The 22,960-nt window shown below is 42.8% G+C and overlaps 1 protein-coding gene across 1 annotated transcript in view; it reads left to right on the top strand.

Moving 5' to 3' along the window:
- LOC139553244 (dedicator of cytokinesis protein 3-like) overlaps positions 1-22,960 on the top strand; it is a 373,967-nt gene that overhangs the window by 328,117 nt on the left and 22,890 nt on the right. Inside the window, exons 37-47 of the mRNA XM_071365370.1 lie at positions 13-108; positions 218-278; positions 1,089-1,182; positions 6,019-6,167; positions 13,225-13,311; positions 13,571-13,675; positions 13,851-13,992; positions 14,695-14,948; positions 16,751-16,930; positions 18,545-18,628; positions 18,727-18,840. Coding sequence (XP_071221471.1) covers positions 13-108; positions 218-278; positions 1,089-1,182; positions 6,019-6,167; positions 13,225-13,311; positions 13,571-13,675; positions 13,851-13,992; positions 14,695-14,948; positions 16,751-16,930; positions 18,545-18,628; positions 18,727-18,840 — 1,366 coding nt within the window. The remainder of the gene's footprint in view (positions 1-12; positions 109-217; positions 279-1,088; positions 1,183-6,018; positions 6,168-13,224; positions 13,312-13,570; positions 13,676-13,850; positions 13,993-14,694; positions 14,949-16,750; positions 16,931-18,544; positions 18,629-18,726; positions 18,841-22,960) is intronic.

The raw sequence follows: 22,960 nt of genomic DNA, 5'->3' as shown, positions 1-22,960 counted from the left end.
CTCTGTTTCCAGCCTGCTGGAGAAGATTGAGCAGGAGACGTGGAGGGAGACGGGGATCTCGTTCGTCACCTCTGTCACACGGCTGATGGAACGACTGCTGGACTACAGGTGAGACTCGATAGGTCTCCACTTGTTGTTATGTAACTGTGGAGGACAGAAGGTAAGATGCATTACTATTCATCAATAACTGGACCGGTTCGTTCCTCTCTCTGTTTAGGGACTGCATGAAAGGAGACGAGACAGAGAACAAGAAGATTGGCTGTACTGTCAACCTGCTGGTAAGATACTGTAGACTCTGGCTGTACTGTCAACCTGCTGGTAAGATACTGTAGACTCTGGCTGTACTGTCAACGTGCTGGTAAGATACTGTAGACTCTGGCTGTACTGTCAACGTGGTGGTAAGATACTGTAGACTCTGGCTGTACTGTCAACCTGCTGGTAAGATACTATAGACTCTGGCTGTACTGTCAACCTGCTGGTAAGATACTATAGACTCTGGCTGTACTGTCAACCTGCTGGTAAGATACTATAGACTCTGGCTGTACTGTTAACCTGCTGGTAAGATACTATAGACTCTGGCTGTACTGTCAACCTGCTGGTAAGATACTATAGACTCTGGCTGTACTGTTAACCTGCTGGTAAGATACTATAGACTCTGGCTGTACTGTTAACCTGCTGGTAAGATACTGTAGACTCTGGCTGTACTGTTAACCTGCTGGTAAGATACTGTAGACTCTGGCTGTACTGTCAACCTGCTGGTAAGACACTATAGACTCTGGCTGTACTGTCAACCTGCTGGTAAGATACTGTAGACTCTGGCTGTACTGTCAACCTGTTGGTAAGATACTATAGACTCTGGCTGTACTGTCAACCTGTTGGTAAGATACTGTAGACTCTGGCTGTACTGTCAACCTGCTGGTAAGATACTATAGACTCTGGCTGTACTGTTAACCTGCTGGTAAGATACTGTAGACTCTGGCTGTACTGTCAACCTGCTGGTAAGACAACCCACAACCTGTCACACTGCTACACTGAGATAGTGGTGCAAAGGTCTTGTGTTTAATATATTGTGTCTGTTTGGTCCCCAGAACTTCTACAAGTCAGAGATCAACAAGGAGGAGATGTACATCCGTTACATCCACAAGCTGTGTGACATGCACCTCCAGGCTGAGAACTACACAGGTAATATTAGATCCACAAGCTGTGTGACATGCACCTTCAGGCTGACAACTACAGAGGTAATACTAGATCCACAAGCTGTGTGACATGCACCTCCAGGCTGACAACTACACAGGTAATACTAGATCCACAAGCTGTGTGACATGCACCTTCAGGCTGACAACTACACAGGTAATACTAGATCCACAAGCTGTGTGACATGCACCTCCAGGCTGACAACTACACAGGTAATACTAGATCCACAAGCTGTGTGACATGCACCTCCAGGCTGACAACTACACAGGTAATAATAGATCCACAAGCTGTGTGACATGCACCTCCAGGCTGACAACTACACAGGTAATACTAGATCCACAAGCTGTGTGACATGCACCTCCAGGCTGACAACTACACAGGTAATACTAGATCCACAAGATGTGTGACATGCACCTCCAGGCTGACAACTACACGGTAATACTAGATCCACAAGCTGTGTGACATGCACCTCCAGGCTGAGAACTACACAGGTAATAATAGATCCACAAGCTGTGTGGCATGCACCTTCAGGCTGACAACTACACAGGTAATACTAGATCCACAAGCTGTGTGGCATGCACCTTCAGGCTGACAACTACACAGGTAATACTCTATCCACAAGCTGTGTGACATGCACCTCCAGGCTGACAACTACACAGGTAATACTAGATCCACAAGCTGTGTGACATGCACCTCCAGGCTGACAACTACACAGGTAATACTAGATCCACAAGCTGTGTGACATGCACCTCCAGGCTGACAACTACAGAGGTAATACTAGATCCACAAGATGTGTGGCATGCACCTCCAGGCTGACAACTACACAGGTAATACTAGATCCACAAGCTGTGTGACATGCACCTCCAGGCTGACAACTACACAGGTAATACTAGATCCACAAGCTGTGTGACATGCACCTCCAGGCTGACAACTACACAGGTAATACTAGATCCACAAGCTGTGTGACATGCACCTCCAGGCTGACAACTACACAGGTAATACTAGATCCACAAGCTGTGTGACATGCACCTCCAGTCTGACAACTACACAGGTAATACTAGATCCACAAGCTGTGTGACATGCACCTCCAGGCTGACAACTACACAGGTAATACTAGATCCACAAGCTGTGTGACATGCACCTCCAGGCTGACAACTACACAGGTAATACTAGATCCACAAGCTGTGTGACATGCACCTCCAGGCTGAGAACTACACAGGTAATATTAGATCCACAAGCTGTGTGACATGCACCTTCAGGCTGACAACTACAGAGGTAATACTAGATCCACAAGCTGTGTGACATGCACCTCCAGGCTGACAACTACACAGGTAATACTAGATCCACAAGCTGTGTGACATGCACCTTCAGGCTGACAACTACACAGGTAATACTAGATCCACAAGCTGTGTGACATGCACCTCCAGGCTGACAACTACACAGGTAATACTAGATCCACAAGCTGTGTGACATGCACCTCCAGGCTGACAACTACACAGGTAATAATAGATCCACAAGCTGTGTGACATGCACCTCCAGGCTGACAACTACACAGGTAATACTAGATCCACAAGCTGTGTGACATGCACCTCCAGGCTGACAACTACACAGGTAATACTAGATCCACAAGATGTGTGACATGCACCTCCAGGCTGACAACTACACGGTAATACTAGATCCACAAGCTGTGTGACATGCACCTCCAGGCTGAGAACTACACAGGTAATAATAGATCCACAAGCTGTGTGGCATGCACCTTCAGGCTGACAACTACACAGGTAATACTAGATCCACAAGCTGTGTGGCATGCACCTTCAGGCTGACAACTACACAGGTAATACTCTATCCACAAGCTGTGTGACATGCACCTCCAGGCTGACAACTACACAGGTAATACTAGATCCACAAGCTGTGTGACATGCACCTCCAGGCTGACAACTACACAGGTAATACTAGATCCACAAGCTGTGTGACATGCACCTCCAGGCTGACAACTACAGAGGTAATACTAGATCCACAAGATGTGTGGCATGCACCTCCAGGCTGACAACTACACAGGTAATACTAGATCCACAAGCTGTGTGACATGCACCTCCAGGCTGACAACTACACAGGTAATACTAGATCCACAAGCTGTGTGACATGCACCTCCAGGCTGACAACTACACAGGTAATACTAGATCCACAAGCTGTGTGACATGCACCTCCAGGCTGACAACTACACAGGTAATACTAGATCCACAAGCTGTGTGACATGCACCTCCAGTCTGACAACTACACAGGTAATACTAGATCCACAAGCTGTGTGACATGCACCTCCAGGCTGACAACTACACAGGTAATACTAGATCCACAAGCTGTGTGACATGCACCTCCAGGCTGACAACTACACAGGTAATACTAGATCCACAAGCTGTGTGACATGCACCTCCAGGCTGAGAACTACACAGGTAATACTACACCCACAAGCTGTGTGGCATGCACCTCCAGGCTGACAACTACACAGGTATGATACTCACACACAAACCTATTCACTCACAAAGGGAAAGAGTTTACAGTACTAGCTATGGTTGCTAAGCTACCTGTAATTTACCAAAGTTACCGTAATCTTCAGTATTTTTGGTAATTAACAGAAAATCTATGTCAATCTATCAAAAATGTGGGGGATTTATACTTGAATAGATTTTTTAAAAGTTATTCATATTTACACTGAACAAAAATATAAACGTAACATGTAACGTGTAACAGTTCCCGTGTTTCATGAGCTGAAATAAAAAATCCCAGAAATGCGCACAGATTTGTTTACGTCCCTGTTTGTGAGCATTTCTCCTTTTCCAAGATAATCCATCCGCCTGACAGTTGTGGCATATCAAGAAGCTGATTAAACAGCATGATTATTACACAGGTGCACCTTGTGCCGGGGACAATAAAAGGCCACTCTAAAATGTGCAGTTTTGTCAAACAACACAATGCTACAGACGTCTCAAGTTTTGAGGGAACGTGCAATTGGGATGCTGACTGCAGGAATTGTCCACCAGAGATGTTGCCAGATAATTTAATGTTTATTTCTCTACCATAAACCGCCTCCAATGTTGTTTGAGAGAATTTGACAGTACTTCCAACCGGCCTCACAACCAAAACATTGACAACAAATACATGTTGACATAGTGAAATTTAAAAAAGTTTGTAAAAATATATTTATACTTTATAATGGATATTTCAAGCTGAAACACGAATATTAAACGCCAATGGAATTCACTAAGTTGATGGTTTGTATTGAGGTAACTGTTTTACAGCTTTGCTATTTTATTCTTTATTTTAAAATCATCTTATTTCATACATTTTACGTGTGATAACGGGCAAACAACGGGCCAGAGATAGTTACAGACACCAGTGGTAATCTGAAGTACCCCAAAAGAGACACTAGATGTCTTGTGATAGATTACATAAAATCCTTTAAAGATACCACAATTCTGGTAGTTTACTGGTAAACTTAAAAAGTTTACAGTAATATACCTTCCCTTTGCAACATTAGTACGAGCTAATATCGCTGAAATATCATGCACGTTTAACATTGCTATGCTTGTAAATAAGAATGTGTTCTTAACTGACTTGCCTAGTGTGAACGCTGCGTGTAACACATCCGGTGTCAGGATAAATAAAAAGCAAGGTCTGCTAACTTTCTTTAATTATGTTTAATTACCGCAAACAATGAATGGCAAATGCAATTTTCGTATATACGGGTTCGCTGTATCACCACGCAGGGTAAACAGGGAACTGTCAGGAAGTACGTAAATAGCTGTTCTTATACCGTGATGACGTAGTTCCAACGTGTCTGTTGGCCTATCACAGTAGAGGCTGGGCGCGGTTTAGACTTTGCCCCGCCTTTGCTGGCCCTCGGACTTGTCCAAGCCCCTTGGCGCGTTCCTTTGTCCACATCTGGTTGCTGGGTAGATTAGCTCCGTCTTGTGTCTCCCCTTGTATCTTCACTCACACAATTCCTAATATGGTACTGAACAGTCTCCCAACCACCCTGGTTGGCCTAGACTGATGCACCCCTCCCCTCTCCAGACTGACCACAGCTTTTATGGCCTGTGTTGGTCAGTCCTTACACACCTACCCATCTGTATTGTTTGTGTGTGTGTAACAAAACAATATTCATCTTCAGACAATATGCTAACAGGCTATAGTGCATAAACATAAATCCTAACACTAGTTAAATAAATGTTCAATAAATAAATAAATATGAAAAATTTTAATGCTTTATTCACTGTGAGTACAGTCAATATGGCTGCATATCCACACATAACTTGAAAGGGAATGTCTAGTAACTATATTTCTATAGTTCTGCAGAGGCTGTTTTCACTCTGCTGCTGGACTTGGAGCTGTTGTTCCCAATGAAGTACTGTATAAACTATATGTAGTATGTAACTCTCCATTTACCCTACCTCCCGGGTGGCGCAGTGGTCTAGGGCACTGCATCGCAGTGCTAGCTGCGCCACCAGAGTCTCTGGGTTCACGCCCAGGCTCTGTCGCAGCCGGCCGCAACCGGGAGGTCCGTGGGGCGACGCACAATTGGCATAGCGTCATCCGGGTTAGGGAGGGTTTGGCCGGTAGGGATATCCTTGTCTCAGTATGTAAAATGTAATAAAATGTATGCACTCTACTGTAAGTCGCTCTGGATAAGAGCGTCTGCTAAATGACTAAAATGTAAATGTAATGTACTGGGAGCCACTGCACTCAGGGAGTTCCTGCACTACCCGGCTATATGTTGTTCCTAGTGACGTATATAAACGATATGTTTGTCTATATGTTACTCTACAGAGGCTGCGTTCACCCTGCTGTTGTACTGGGAGCTACTGCATTGGGAAGAGAGGCCTCTAAGGGAGTTCTTACACTACCCAGCCCAGAGCGAGTGGCATCGCAAAGAAGGCCTCAGTCGCAAGGTCATCCACTACTTCAACAAGGGAAAGGTAAGTGGAACATATTCTGGAAAACGTCGCAAGTTCATCCACTACTCCAACCAAGGGCATTGTAGGTGGGAGAACACAATGGAAATCAACTGTCATCAATCGTTTCTCATAATCTAGGGTGTTCACCCATAAAATGATGAATTAATTCAAGGTTTATACAAATATATCCATTTAATAGAGCATTATGTCAGAAAAACAATAGTCCAACCCCCATGTCTCTATCATATCGGGTTCAAATGTTACAAAAGATTTACTCTGAGAATGTAGCATGTTTAGAGTGAATGGAACGTCATCAACATGCGGTCGCTGCTCATTAGAACTCTGTGACGTTGCTCCGCAGCAGAACGGCGCTAATTTCAAACATCAACCGACAAGCTAACTAGTGGCTGCAGGTTCGTGAGTGAAAACATGGGCTTTTTCTAAATGAAATCCACTGAATACAAAAATAAATAGGGACTAAATATATATGTATTTACAAAGCTAAGTATAGCTTTAGCTAGTTAACAGGATAGCTAAGAGACACAATCCGCGAAGAAAATCTGTTCCTGTCCCTTTAAATCGCCATAGAAACGGACCCTCTCAACGTAAATTGATCGCCAATATTGGCAATTACTTTTATTTATTTATTTACAAATATTAACAAACAAAGAGGAATAGTCACATGCAAACAAGCATACATACAAACTATTTACATTGCCATGAATCCTAAACAAACAAATCATATTCATGAATAATACACGTTTGAATTGCCTTTTTGTTTTTCATTGTAGTTAAAGTAGTGCCATATTGTTTAAATTCATTTATAAAGTGAAAAAAGTTAGGTTTTGAATTAGACCATTTGCTTAAATCTATGTTACTTACATCAACCACAGAGGAATTTAAAAGAGATACAGTCCCCCTTGAAATCGCATCAAAAACAATTGCATATTCTTTCCGGGTTATTGGAATTTTAAACTTATCAAGAAGTTCCCCATATGAGAGTAGATATCCATCCTCATTCAGTAACTGACCAACCAAAATAATTTTATTCTCAAACCAGTTAAAAAATATATATACTTTTTAAAAATTCGTATATCTTTGTTGTTCAATAGAAAGTATCTGTGAGGGGAAAAATTGTGTTTATACGCTAACATCCAAGCTAAAATTGCCTGCTTATGGAATTTGGCCAACTTTACTGGGATTTTCTCAACATCAAAATTATATCGAAGCAAAAATTCTAAACCACCAACAGAGTCAAATAAATACTTAGGGAAGACATTCCAAATACTGTTCTGGTTCTTAATATATTTCAGATTCCAATTTATTTTAAAAGTATTATTTAGAGTATTGAAATCTAAAACCTCAAGACCTCCTTGTTCTTGGGTATTAGTGAGAATATCTTTCCGTAGATAGTGAGGCTTGTTTCTCCAAATAAAATTATAAAGAATCTAAGTCCTTTACAATTTTTGGGGATAATTCAAGTGATAACGAGACATAAACCGATCTGGATAACCCTTCAGCTTTGGACAATAAAACCCGACCGTATAACGAAATATGTCTCAGCAACCAGAGGTTCAATTTCTTTTTTGTTTTCTCAATAATGGGGTTGAAGTTTAAATCAGTCCTTTGTTTTTCATCCTTGCATATAACAACAACAATCCAAGATAAGTAACCTTATCTTTAATTGGGATACCACATACTGCCTGTAAAACACAATCCTTGAGTGGAAATAAGACTGACTTATTGGTATTAATGTTCAAACCTGAAACTAAGGAAAAGTCTTCAATACAGGAAACTGCTTTAGAAACCTCATTCCTGTCTCTCAAAAATATGGTGGTATCATCAGCCAGTTGACAGTTTAAATTCATTGCCAAGTGCTGAAACACCTTGAAAATGACCTTTCTTGATATGAAAGAGCCATTATTTGAGTAACCAATAAAAATAAAAATGGACTAATTGGGCAGCCCTGCCTAATGCCACGCCCAATATTAAATCTTTGGGATGTGAGCTAATTTTACAGAGCTAGTACAACCACTATATACAGTTTGGACTGTTTTTTTTTTTTTAAGTCACCAAACCCCCAAAAACGTATTGCTTTGAACATAAAACTCATGTTCTACATTGTCAAAAGCTTTATAAAAACCAACAAACATAAGAAAACTATCATCAAGGATGAGGTCATTATAGTCAATCATATCTAAGATCAACCTGACGTTATTACTAATGTGTCGACCATGCATAAAACCAGATTGTTCTTCATCATTTATATGATGCAAGCCTTGTTTCTACAAGGGAAAATAATTTCCCATCATTATTCAACAGGCTAATGGGTCTCTAGTTGTCTATATAAAGAGTATCCTTATTAGGTTTGGGAATCAAAGTAATTACACCTTGCTTTAAGGAAGCCGGTAACTCCCCTTTTCCTATTGATTCTTGGAACATAGCAAGAATGAAAGGAATCAGTTTATCATTGAATGCTTTATAAAACTCACGTATTAAATCATCATTTCCAGGGGACCTTTTGTCCTTAAGGCTTTTAATACAGTATTTTATCTCAATTTCAGATAACTCATCATCACAACAATCCCTGAAATCAATATCTATCTTCTTAGCAATGTTTGCTACATTGTCTATGAAAAGATCCACATTGGAAGTTGGCTGGGCTGATGTATACAGGAAGTTGACTGGGCTGATGTATACAGGAAGTTGACTGGGCTGATGTATACAGGAAGTTGGCTGGGCTGATGTATACAGGAAGTTGACTGGGCTGATGTATACAGGAAGTTGACTGGGCTGATGTATACAGGAAGTTGGCTGGGCTGATGTATACAGGAAGTTGACTGGGCTGATGTATACAGGAAGTTGACTGGGCTGATGTATACAGGAAGTTGACTGGGCTGATGTATACAGGAAGTTGGCTGGGCTGATGTATACAGGAAGTTGGCTGGGCTGATGTATACAGGAAGTTGACTGGGCTGATGTATACAGGAAGTTGACTGGGCTGATGTATACAGGAAGTTGACTGGGCTGATGTATACAGGAAGTTGGCTGGGCTGATGTATACAGGAAGTTGACTGGGCTGATGTATACAGGAAGTTGACTGGGCTGATGTATACAGGAAGTTGGCTGGGCTGATGTATACAGGAAGTTGACTGGGCTGATGTATACAGGAAGTTGACTGGGCTGATGTATACAGGAAGTTGGCTGGGCTGATGTATACAGATTCTGATAAAACTGGGCAACATGCTGAGAGATGTCTTTTGGATTTTCATTGGGAGTATTATTAATCATTAATTTACATATGGAAGTATTTTCGCCTGCCCTTTTTTCTAAATTAAATAAATATTTTGTATTTTTCTCTCCCTCTTCCATCCATTTTCGTCTTGATCTTACAAACGCTCCCCGGGCCTTTTCCTCGTAGATACAGTCTAACTGCATTTGTAATGATGATAGCTCCAGTAATTCCTGATTAGTTCGTTCAGTTTTTATAGTATAATCCATTATTCCCTTTATGATGTCATATTCTTTCTCTCTCTTGGCACGAGCAATTTATTTCCGCATTGAAATAGCCAAAAGCCTTATATCAAATTTCATTAGCTCCCAGTAACTTCCAAACTTATTCATAACACAGGCACAATTCCAGTATTTATCAATAATTCCTGCTACTTCCTTCTTAAATACTTAATTCTCTAGTAAAGTCTTATTAATTTTCCAGTAACCTTTACTAACTTTTTTTGTTGACAAACCATGCATATTTATCTTTATTGAGATTCCTTTGTGGTCTGTTAAAATCGATGGTTCAATCAAGACTGTATCAACCTTGTCAGCCATATCTTCAGATATCAGCCAGAAATCAATACGGGATTGAATAGATAAATCTTTAGTACTCCATGTAAACATAATCTTATCTGGGTTCCTATGTTTCCAAATATCTAGAACACCTAACCTTAGACATATATTCCTTATGTCACAAACAGAATTGCTTACCTTAGGAGGCCATCTATCTAGAGTATCATGTAAAACTGTATTAAAATATCCACCCCATCCACCCCACCCCAATATCCACCCCAATGGAAATTTTGACATAATTTTACTTAGTTTCCTCTCAATGTCTCTAAATAAAATACAGTTACTTGACTTGTTATTGGAAGCATAAGTATTTACAACAATGAATTGAATGTGGTTGACATCTACCAATAGTATAATCCATCTCACTGTATTATCTGCTTCATGACTCAATATAGGACCCTTAAAGTTGCCTTTTAAAATAGCGACACCTGCTGACCGATTAGTACCAAATATCATTCCCACATTGAAACTTCCAGTATTTTTTTATTTTTATTTATTTTTTTATTTCACCTTTATTTAACCAGGTAGGCTAGTTGAGAACAAGTTCTCATTTGCAACTGCAACCTGGCCAAGATAAAGCATAGCAGTGTGAACAGACAACAACACAGAGTTACACATGGAGTAAACAATAAACAAGTCAATAACATGGTAGAAAAAAGAGAATCTATATACAATGTGTGCAAAAGGCATGAGGAGGTAGGCAATAAATCGAATAATTAGAATTTAGCAGATTAACACTGGAGTGATAAATCATCAGATGATCATGTGCAAGTAGAGATACTGGTGTGCAAAAGAGCAGAAAAGTAAAGAAATAAAAGGAGGTAGGTAAATTGGGTGGGCTATATACCGATGGACTATGTACAGCTGCAGCGATCGGTTAGCTGCTCAGATAGCAGATGTTTAAAGTTGTTGAGGGAGTGGAACAGGCATGAGTTTCTTGAATGAAATAAAAGTCGGCGCTTAGACAGCCAAGGATTTGGATGTGAAAATGACAAAGGTATCAAGTTGCTTTTGATTGGTCCAGCCAACGGAAACACCTCCAAATGGTACCGCCTCACAACATCAAATAAGGAAGAGATACAACCAAGATTTACGCAGTCTTAACTACCAACGATCACAGCAAATGAACGCCCTTATTTCATCAACACTGTCAAGAACAAGTATTTTAAAACCTGTCTAGGACTGGGGTTCCGCTAGGGCGCCAAATTCAATCAACAGAAATCTCATAATTCAAATTTCTCAAACATACAAGTATTAGACACCATTTTAAAGATAAAATTCTCGTTAATCCAACCACAGTGTCCGATTTCAAAAAAGCTTTTCGGCGAAAGCAGAACATATCATTATGTTAAGGTCAGCAACTAGTCACAGAAAGCATACAGCGATTTTCCAACCAAAGAGAGGGGTCACAAAAAGCAGAAATATAGATAAAATGAATCAGTAACCTTTGATATTCTTCATCAGATGACACTCCCGGGACAACATGTTACACAATACATGTATGTTTTGTTCGATCAAGTTCATATTTATATCCAAAAACCTCAGTTTACATTTGGCTTTGCCTCCAAAACATCCCGTGAATTTGCACAGAGCCACATTAATTTACAGAAATACTCATAATAAACATTGATAAAAGATACAAGTGTTATTCACAGATTTAAAGATATACTAATCCTTAATGCAACCGCTGTGTCAGATTTCAAAAAAACTTTACGGAAAAAGCAAACCATGCAATAATCTGAGTACGGCGCTCAGACCAACACAACCCAAAAACATATCCGCCATGTTGGAGTCAACATAAGTCAGAAATAGCATTATAAATATTCACTTACCTTTGATGATCTTCATCAGAATGCACTCCAAGGAATCCCAGTTCCACAATAAATGTTTGATTTGTTCCATAAAGTCCATCATTTATGTCCAAATAACTATTTTTGCTTCGCGCGTTCAGTACACAATCTAAACTCACGACGCGCGGGCAGGTCCAGTCAAAAGTTCAGACGAAAAGTAATATTACAGTTCGTAGAAACATGTCAAACGAAGTATAGAATCAATCTTTAGGATGTTTTTAACATAAATCTTCAATAATGTTCCAACCGGAGAATTCCTTTGTCTTCAGAAATGCAATAGAAAGCAGGTCGCTCTCACGTGAGCGCGCATGGTCAGCTCGTTGCTCTCTGGGAGAGACCTTACTCAATCCCCTCTCATTCGCCCCCACTTCACAGTAGAAGCATCAAACAAGGTTCTAAAGACTATTGACATCTAGTGGAAGCCTTAGGAAGTGCAAAATGACCCCATAGACACTGTCTATTCGATAGGCCAAGATAGGCCTATCGATAGGCCAGATTTCCCACTTCCTGGTTGGATTTTTCTCAGGTTTTTGCCTGCCATATGAGTTCTGTTATACTCACAGACATAATTCAAACAGTTTTGGAAGCTTCAGAGTGTTTTCCATCAAAATCTACTAATAATATGCATATATTAGCAACTGGGACTGATTAGCAGGCAGTTTACTCGGGGCACGCTTTTCATCCAAACGTGAAAATGCTGCCCCCTAGCCATAAGAAGTTATTAAGGTTATAATATTGTAGAGAACAATCTAATGATTCGTACTATGTAATTTATAATGACGTAGGGCAGAGGAAACTACGTTTTGACATTACTTTCATAGCACCCTTTTGAATCACCCCAGCAGCTTGTGAAATCACAATTATTAAAAAAATGTACCTTTTATTTAACTAGGCAAGTCAGTTAAGAACAAATTCTTATTTACAATGACTGCCTACACCAGCCAGACCGGGACGACGCTGGTCCAATTGTGCGCTACCCTATGGGACTCCACAATCACAGCCGGTTGTGATACAGCCTGGATTTGAACCAGGGTGTCTGTATTGACACCTCTTGCATTGAGATGCAGTGCCTTAGACTGCTGCGCCACTCGGAAGCACCACAACGATGACAAAAGGTTTACCTACTAATTATTTGCCTCCTTTTGAAACGTCATCGTGTTTTCCGAGCCACTATAATGTAATTTTGATGACATCCTAATCAGCATCAATTGAGAAAGCATTGAGTAGAACGCAACAGTGCTTAAAGAGAATCTTCAGAACGATATTGTGAAGCAACGTGCAACCCATGAATAGCAGTATTGGTCCCTATTGAAAACCAACAAACGACTGATCAATTTTCACCCTGTGATTTGTTTATTTTGCTCTGTGTGTTTCTCCAGTGCTGGGAATACGGAGTACCATTGTGCAGAGAGCTGGCGTTCCAGTATGAGACGTTATACGACTACCAAAGCCTCAGCTGGATAAGGGTGAGTAGATGTTGTAGTCGCTGCAGATTGTGGAGTTTTAGGCTGGGTTTCTGTATAAGCGCTTTGTGACATCTGCTGATGTAAAAAAAGGGCTTTATAAATACATTTGATTGATTAATTGATTGATTGATTGAGAAAGGTTAAGGTCGCAACCTAACTTGAGTTACCAAGCTTTTCACCTAAATACACACCATTGGTGTGAATGGGAGAATTGCACAACATGTTTATTTGTAGGACATAATGGTTGTGTTTTTGTCAGAAAATGGAAGCTGCTTACTATGACAGCATCATGGAGCAGCAGCGTCTAGAGCCAGAGTTCTTCAGGGTGGGATTCTACGGACGCAAGTTCCCCTTCTTCCTCAGAGTGAGTCAATACAACTGTATAGGGCACATCCCAAATGACAACCTATTCCCTACCCTAGATAGTGCACTATTTCTGACCGGAGCTACATAAGGAATAAGGTGTCATTTGAGACACAATCAATGTCCTTATACTTCTGAATATTCTGGTTCTTACTTAATCCATGTTGTGCCACTAGAACAAGGAGTTTGTCTGCCGCGGTCATGACTACGAACGGCTTGAAGCCTTCCAGCAAAGGATGCTGGGAGAATTCCCACAAGCCATTGCCATGCAGCACCCTAATCAACCAGACGAGGCCATCTTACAGTGTGATGCCCAGTGTATCCTTCTGAAATAAAGTGAGAATGGGAACTCGTGGGTGTGTGTGGGTGTGGGTGTGTGTGTGTGTGTGTGCGCACTGATGAACACCTTCCTAATATTGAGTTGCACCCCCCTTTTTGTCCTCAGAACAGCCTCAATTCGTTGAGGCAGGAACTCTACAAGGTGTTGAAAGCGTTCCCACAGGGATGCTAGCCCGTGTTGACTCCAATGATTCCCACGGTTGTGTCAAGTTGGCTGGATGTCCTTTGGGTGGTGGACCCTTCTTGATACACACAGGAAACTTTTATGAAGCGTGAAAAACCCAGCGGCGTTACAGTTCTTGACACAAACCGTTGCGCCTGGCACCTACTACCATACCCCGGTCAAAGGCATTTGCCTTGCCCATTACCCTCAGAATGGCACACATACACAATCCATGTCTCAATTGTCTCAAGGCTTAAAAATCCTTCTTTAACCCGTCTCCTCCCCTTCATCTACACTGATTTGAAGTGGATTTAGCAAGTGACATCAATAAGGGATCATAGCTTTCACCTGGATTCACCTGGTCAGTCTATGTCATGGAAAGACCAGGTGTTCTTAATGTTTTGTCCACTCTGTGTATATGTATGTGTGTGTGGATGAAGGATTGCATCATACTTGCTCTCCAAATGGAAAACACACTCCCCACCCAGGCATCTTTTCCTTGACGCGGTACCTCTCAGACCTGCAGATCTATGCGGTGACGCCGGTACCGGAGAATGTCAAAATTCTCCAAATGGACCGCGTTCCAGACCGCATCAAGAGCTTCTACCGTGTCAACAACGTGCGCCGCTTTCGCTACGACCGGCCCTTTCACAAAGGATCAAAAGACCGAGAGAACGAGTTCAAGAGCTTGTGGATCGAGAGGACTACGCTGACCCTCACACATCCTCTTCTTGGTATCTCCCGCTGGTTTGAGGTGGAGAAGAGAGAGCTGGTGAGTGCCACTACATACCCGTGACAGTAATACTCCTCTGTAGCTCAGTTGGTAGTGTATGGTGCTTGGTGGTAGAGTATGGTGGGTTCGATTCCCTGGAACACCCATGTGTAAAATGCATGTCGTTTTGGATTAAAGTGTCTGTGAAATGGCTTATATTATTATTAGACCTGTGTTGGTGCCTTGGTACTGCAGATGGGAAAACGTGTTACATCTGTCTGTGATGAGGATGTAATTTAACACGCATGAGGGCATCAGCTGTTCCGGGACGACGCTCTCTGTAGCCGATGTGAGCAAAACCTTAAAACAGGTCAACGTTCACAAAGCCGCGGGGCCAGATGGATTACCAGGGCGTGTACTCAGAGTATGCGCGGACCAACTGTCAAACGTCTTCACTGACATGTTCAACCTCTCCCTGACTGAGTCTGTAGTACCCACATGTAAACAGACCACCATAGTCCCTGACCCCAAGAACACTAAGGTAACCTGCCTAAATGATGACTGCCCCGTAGCACTCACGTCAGTAGCCATGAAGTGTTTTGAAAGGTTGTTCATGGCTCACATCAACACAGTCATCCTGGAAACCCTAGTCCCACTCCAATTGGCATATCGTCCCAACAGATCCACAGATGACGCAATCTCAATCACACTCCACACTGCCCTTTCCCACCTGGACAAATGGAACACCTATGTGAGAATGCTGTTCATTGACTACAGCTCAGCGTTCAACACCGTAGTGCCCACAAAGCTCATCGCTAAGGACCCTGGGACTAAACACCTCCCTCTGCAACTGAATCCTGGACTTCCTGACGGGCCGCCCCCAGATGGTGAGGGTAGGTAACAACACATCCAACACGCTGATCCTTAACACGGGGGCCCCTCAGGGGTGTACTCCCTGTTCACCCACGACTACGTGGCCAGACACGACTCCAACACCATCATTAAGTTTGCCGGCGACACAACAGTGGTCGACCTGATCACCGACAACAACGAGACAGCCTATAGGGAGGAGGTCAGAGACCTGGCCGTGTGGTGCCAGGACAACAACCTCTCCCTCAATGTGAGAAAGACAAAGGAGATGATCGTGGACTACAGGAAGAGGAGGGCCGAACAGACCGCCATTAAGATCGACAAGGCTGTAGTGGAGCGCGTCCACATCACCAACACACTATCATGGTCCAAACACACCCAGACTGTCTTGAAGAGGGCACGACAACACCTTTTCCCACTCAGGAGGCTGAAAAGATTTGGCATGGGGTCCTCAAATCCTCAAAAAGTTCTACAGCTGCACCATCGAGAGCATCCTGACTGGTTACATCACTGGCTGGTATGCCAACTGCTCGGCCCCCGACCGCAAGGCGCTACAGAGGGTAGTGCGTACGGCCCAGTACATCACTGAGGCCAAGCTTCCTGCCATCCAGGATCTATATACTAGGCTTTAAAAATGGTCAAAGACTCCAGTCATCGAAGTCATGAACTGTTCTCTGCTACCGCACGGCAAGCGGTACCGGAAGACCAAGTCTAGGTCGAAAGGGCTCCATAACAGCTTGATTTTATTTTTATTACTTTAGTTTATTTAGTAAATATTTTCTTAACTTGACCTTGAGCTGCATTGTTGGTTAAGGGCTTGTAAGTAACGATTTCTGTTGTATTCGGCGCATGTGACAAATTTGATTTGAAAACATGCAAGTTACTTGCATTGTGTTGTCCAGGTGGAAGTCAGTCCCTTGGGGAATGCCTTCTTCTTCCTCTTCCTCCTCCTCAGGTCCTGTTACAGTACTTCTGTTGTGTGTGTTGTCTAGGTGGAGGTGAGTCCTCTGGAGAATGCCACCTACGTGGTGGAGAATAAGAACCATGAGCTGCGGACCCTGATCAGCCAGTACCAACACAAGCAGCTCCATGGCAACATCAACCTGCTGTCCATGTGTCTCAACGGGGTCGTTGACGCTGCCGTCAACGGGGGCATCGCCAGATACCAGGAGGTAGGTGCCACCATAGAACCAGGGGAGAGTCCTCAGAAGAGTGAATTTCATTAAAATAGTCAAATATTTCAAAATGTTACCTTTTTAGATAAAACTTTACTAAATATATTCACGTCACCAAATAATTTATTAAAACACATTGTTTGGCAATGAAGGTCTACAGTAGCCTCGACATCACTCTGTAGGGTAGCACCATGGTGTAGCCGGAGGACAGCTAGCTTCCGTCCTCCTCTGGTTACATTGACTTCAATACAAAACATAGGAGGCTCATGGTTCTCACCCCCTTCCATAGACATACACAGTAATTATGACAACTTCCAGGGGACGTCCTCCAACCTATCAGAGCTCTTGCAGCATGAACTGACATGTTGTCCACCCAATCAAGGGATCAGAGAATGAATCTAGTACTGAAAGCATAAGCTACAGCTAGCGAGCACCGCAGTGCATAAAATATGGTGAGTAGTTCACTCAAAGAGCGAGAAAGAGCGTAGTTGATCAGTTTTGAACAAATTAATTTCTTCCAAAATTAAGGAGGAGAGAGAGAGACCTATATTTGGTTGTATTTTTTAACTTTCCCTTTCACTTAGCTAGCAAATGCAGCTAGCTAGTTTAGCCTACCCAGCACAAACTGAGTGGGATGCTATGTTAGATAGCTGGCTATGGCTATCCAACACTGGAACTCTTCCAAGTCAAGGTAAGCTTTTGGTTGTATTCATTTATTGCCACCGGGGCCCGTCGGTGTAACTGCTTAACTGCTTGCTGCTGACTGTACACTGTACTGCATGATTGTAGCGGGTTTACTAATGTATTAGTGCTAGAAGCTATGCTCACTATGATGTTAATATGATGACAACGATGTTGGCTGTGTGTAGCAGTTAGCGGTTATGATATGAAGGTTTGGCTTGGAAAGGTTTATTCGTCTGGTCACAGACCGCTGCTGTGTTGTGCACTGAAGTCCACAAGCAAAGGGAAAAGGTGCGAGGACATTGTGTAGATGTGAGAAGGAATACAACGAACAAGGGATCATGTTTTTTTAATGTGGTTTCTATGAAAGTGAACTGTGTGTGCGTGTGATCAGTGGTGTATTAATTTAGCCGATTCTGTTGAAAAAAAAATCTTAAACGGAAACAATTGGAATGAAACCGGGATAAACATAATTAAATCTGTCCAATAAAAAACTCTGTCTTTTCAAATGCAGACACATTTTGTCCTAAACCTGAAGAGTGGAGGGGAAGCATGTAGATGACAAACAGCAGGGGTCCCAGGACTGAACCTTGAGGCATGCCTTGGTTGACAGGCGCTGGGGTGGATGAACGGCAGGGGTCCCAGGACTGAACCTTGAGGCATGCCTTGGTTGACAGGCGCTGGGGTGGATGAACGGCAGGGGTCCCAGGACTGAACCTCGAGGCATGCCTTGGTTGACAGGCGCTGGGGTGGATGAACGGCAGGGGTCCCAGGACTGAACCTTGAGGCATGCCTTGGTTGACAAGGGCTGGAGTCTCTGAGGAACACACAACTCTTGCTTGTTTTAGAATATACTTTTGGCGGATTTTCTTTGATATACCATCCCCTCACATCCCGTATGTCTGTCTGTCTTGTCTCTCCCTCAACCAGGCCTTCTTTGATAAGGAGTACATCAGCAGCCACCCAGAAGACACAGAGAAGATCACTGCCCTCAAAGACCTCGTGCAGGAACAGGTACAGTCTTGGTCTGTCTGTATCTTAATGTTGAGATCAAATTAAAACGTGGCAATAAAACTGAAACTCACTGAAACTGTTGCTGTCTGCTGTTGTAGGTTTACATCCTGGGGGTGGGGCTTGCGGTCCATGACAAGCTGGTGCACCCTGAAATGCGTCCCCTGCACAAGAAGCTGATAGATCAGTTCCAGATGATGAGGAGCAGTCTTTATGTGAGTGGCTTTTTCAGCAGTCTCTATGTGAGTGACTTTTTCAGCAGTCTCTATGTGAGTGACTTTTTCAGCAGTCTCTATGTGAGTGACTTTTTAGGCAGTCTCTATGTGAGTGGCTTTTTCAGCAGTCTCTATGTGAGTGGCTTTTTCAGCAGTCTCTATGTTAGTGGATTTTTAGGCAGTCTCTATGTGAGTGGCTTTTTTAGCAGTCTCTATGTGAGTGGCTTTTTAGGCAGTCTCTATGTGAGTGGCTTTTTAGGCAGTCTCTATGTGAGTGACTTTTTCAGCAGTCTCTATGTGAGTGGCTTTTTAGGCAGTCTCTATGTGAGTGACTTTTTCAGCAGTCTCTATGTGAGTGACTTTTTAGCAGTCTCTATGTGGGTGACTTTTTCAGCAGTCTCTATGTGAGTGGCTTTTGCAGCAGTCTCTATGTGAGTGACTTTTTCAGCAGTCTCTATGTGAGTGGCTTTTTAGGCAGTCTCTATGTGAGTGGCTTTTTAGGCAGTCTCTATGTGAGTGACTTTTTCAGCAGTCTCTATGTGAGTGACTTTTTCAGCAGTCTCTATGTGGGTGACTTTTTCAGCAGTCTCTATGTGAGTGGCTTTTTCAGCAGTCTCTATGTGAGTGCCTTTTTCAGCAGTCTCTATGTGAGTGCCTTTTTAAGCAGTCTCTATGTGAGTGACTTTTTCAGCAGTCTCTATATGAGTGGCTTTTTCAGCAGTCTCTATGTGAGTGGCTTTTTCAGCAGTCTCTATGTGAGTGGCCTTTTTCAGCAGTCTCTATGTGAGTGGCTTTTTCAGCAGTCTCTATGTGAGTGGCTTTTTCAGCAGTCTCTATGTGAGTGGCTTTTTAAGCAGTCTATGTGAGTGACTTTTTCAGCAGTCTCTATGTGAGTGACTTTTTAGGCAGTCTCTGTGAGTGGCTTTTTAAGCAGTCTATGTGAGTGACTTTTTCAGCAGTCTCTATGTGAGTGACTTTTTCAGCAGTCTCTATGTGAGTGACTTTTTCAGCAGTCTCTATGTGAGTGGCTTTTTCAGCAGTCTCTATGTTAGTGGCTTTGTCAGCAGTCTCTATGTGAGTGGCGTTGTCAGCAGTCTCTATGTGAGTGGCGTTGTCAGCTGTCTCTCAAGATGTGTCCTTTGAGCCTTATCCACTTCTGTCTGGTGAAGTTTTTTCTAGAAGTAACTTAGTCAGATATTCAATCATACACATTCTCCAGAGAGCGTTTTCCGCACTACTTGCCGGATGGAGGGAGCTGACAAGTGATTTAGGAACCGGCAGTCCCACGCTGTGACCCGGTTATTGCTGATGGCACAACAGGCTCAGAAATCATTCAGTACAGGTAGCCAGACTGACACTTTCTACATCTAGACTAGGGTCAACTCCACTTTCTACATCTAGACTAGGGTCAACTCCACTTTCTACATCTAGACTAGGGTCAACTCCACTTTCTACATCTAGACTAGGGTCAACTCCACTTTCTACATCTAGACTAGGGTCAACTCCACTTTCTACATCTAGACTAGGGTCAACTCCACTTTCTACATCTAGACTAGGGTCAACTCCACTTTCTACATCTAGACTAGGGTCAACTCCACTTTCTACATCTAGACTAGGGTCAACTCCACTCTCTACATCTAGACTAGGGTCAACTCCACTTTCTACATCTAGACTAGGGTCAACTCCACTCTCTACATCTAGACTAGGGTCAACTCCACTTTCTACATCTAGACTAGGGTCAACTCTACTCTCTACATCTAGACTAGGGTCAACTCTACTCTCTACATCTAGACTAGGGTCAACTCCACTTTCTACATCTAGACTAGGGTCAACTCTACTCTCTACATCTAGACTAGGGTCAACTCCACTTTCTACATCTAGACTAGGGTCAACTCCACTTTCTACATCTAGACTAGGGTCAACTCTACTCTCTACATCTAGACTAGGGTCAACTCTACTCTCTACATCTAGACTAGGGTCAACTCTACTCTCTACATCTAGACTAGGGTCAACTCCACTTTCTACATCTAGACTAGAGTCAACTCCACTTTCTACATCTAGACTAGGGTCAACTCCACTTTCTACATCTAGACTAGGGTCAACTCCACTTTCTACATCTAGACTAGGGTCAACTCCACTCTCTACATCTAGACTAGGGTCAACTCCACTTTCTACATCTAGACTAGGGTCAACTCCACTTTCTACATCTAGACTAGGGTCAACTCCACTCTCTACATCTAGACTAGGTTCAACTCCACTTTCTACATCTAGACTAGGGTCAACTCCACTTTCTACATCTAGACTAGGGTCAACTCTACTCTCTACATCTAGACTAGGGTCAACTCCACTCTCTACATCTAGACTAGGGTCAACTCCACTTTCTACATCTAGACTAGGGTCAACTCCACTTTCTACATCTAGACTAGGGTCAACTCCACTTTCTACATCTAGACTAGGGTCAACTCTACTCTCTACATCTAGACTAGGGTCAACTCCACTCTCTACATCTAGACTAGGGTCAACTCCACTTTCTACATCTAGACTAGGGTCAACTCCACTTTCTACATCTAGACTAGGGTCAACTCCACTTTCTACATCTAGACTAGGGTCAACTCTACTCTCTACATCTAGACTAGGGTCAACTCCACTCTCTACATCTAGACTAGGTTCAACTCCACTTTCTACATCTAGACTAGGGTCAACTCCACTTTCTACATCTAGACTAGGGTCAACTCCACTTTCTACATCTAGACTAGGGTCAACTCCACTTTCTACATCTAGAATAGGGTCAACTCCACTTTCTACATCTAGACTAGGGTCAACTCCACTTTCTACATCTAGACTAGGGTCAACTCCACTTTCTACATCTAGACTAGGGTCAACTCCACTTTCTACATCTAGACTAGGGTCAACTCCACTTTCTACATCTAGACTAGGGTCAACTCCACTTTCTACATCTAGACTAGGGTCAACTCCACTTTCTACATCTAGACTAGGGTCAACTCCACTTTCTACATCTAGACTAGGGTCAACTCCACTTTCTACATCTAGACTAGGGTCAACTCCACTTTCTACATCTAGACTAGGGTCAACTCCACTCTCTACATCTAGACTAGGGTCAACTCCACTTTCTACATCTAGACTAGGGTCAACTCCACTCTCTACATCTAGACTAGGGTCAACTCCACTTTCTACATCTAGACTAGGGTCAACTCTACTCTCTACATCTAGACTAGGGTCAACTCTACTCTCTACATCTAGACTAGGGTCAACTCCACTTTCTACATCTAGACTAGGGTCAACTCTACTCTCTACATCTAGACTAGGGTCAACTCCACTTTCTACATCTAGACTAGGGTCAACTCCACTTTCTACATCTAGACTAGGGTCAACTCTACTCTCTACATCTAGACTAGGGTCAACTCTACTCTCTACATCTAGACTAGGGTCAACTCTACTCTCTACATCTAGACTAGGGTCAACTCCACTTTCTACATCTAGACTAGAGTCAACTCCACTTTCTACATCTAGACTAGGGTCAACTCCACTTTCTACATCTAGACTAGGGTCAACTCCACTTTCTACATCTAGACTAGGGTCAACTCCACTCTCTACATCTAGACTAGGGTCAACTCCACTTTCTACATCTATACTAGGGTCAACTCCACTTTCTACATCTAGACTAGGGTCAACTCCACTCTCTACATCTAGACTAGGTTCAACTCCACTTTCTACATCTAGACTAGGGTCAACTCCACTTTCTACATCTAGACTAGGGTCAACTCTACTCTCTACATCTAGACTAGGGTCAACTCCACTCTCTACATCTAGACTAGGGTCAACTCCACTTTCTACATCTAGACTAGGGTCAACTCCACTTTCTACATCTAGACTAGGGTCAACTCCACTTTCTACATCTAGACTAGGGTCAACTCTACTCTCTACATCTAGACTAGGGTCAACTCCACTCTCTACATCTAGACTAGGGTCAACTCCACTTTCTACATCTAGACTAGGGTCAACTCCACTTTCTACATCTAGACTAGGGTCAACTCCACTTTCTACATCTAGACTAGGGTCAACTCTACTCTCTACATCTAGACTAGGGTCAACTCCACTC

The sequence above is a fragment of the Salvelinus alpinus genome, chromosome 2 (genome assembly GCF_045679555.1).
Source record: "Salvelinus alpinus chromosome 2, SLU_Salpinus.1, whole genome shotgun sequence".
In the NCBI taxonomy this organism is placed as follows: Eukaryota; Metazoa; Chordata; class Actinopteri; order Salmoniformes; family Salmonidae; genus Salvelinus; species Salvelinus alpinus.
The sequence above is the reverse complement of the archived record's forward strand: the minus strand, read 5'-3'. Positions and strand labels throughout refer to the sequence as shown.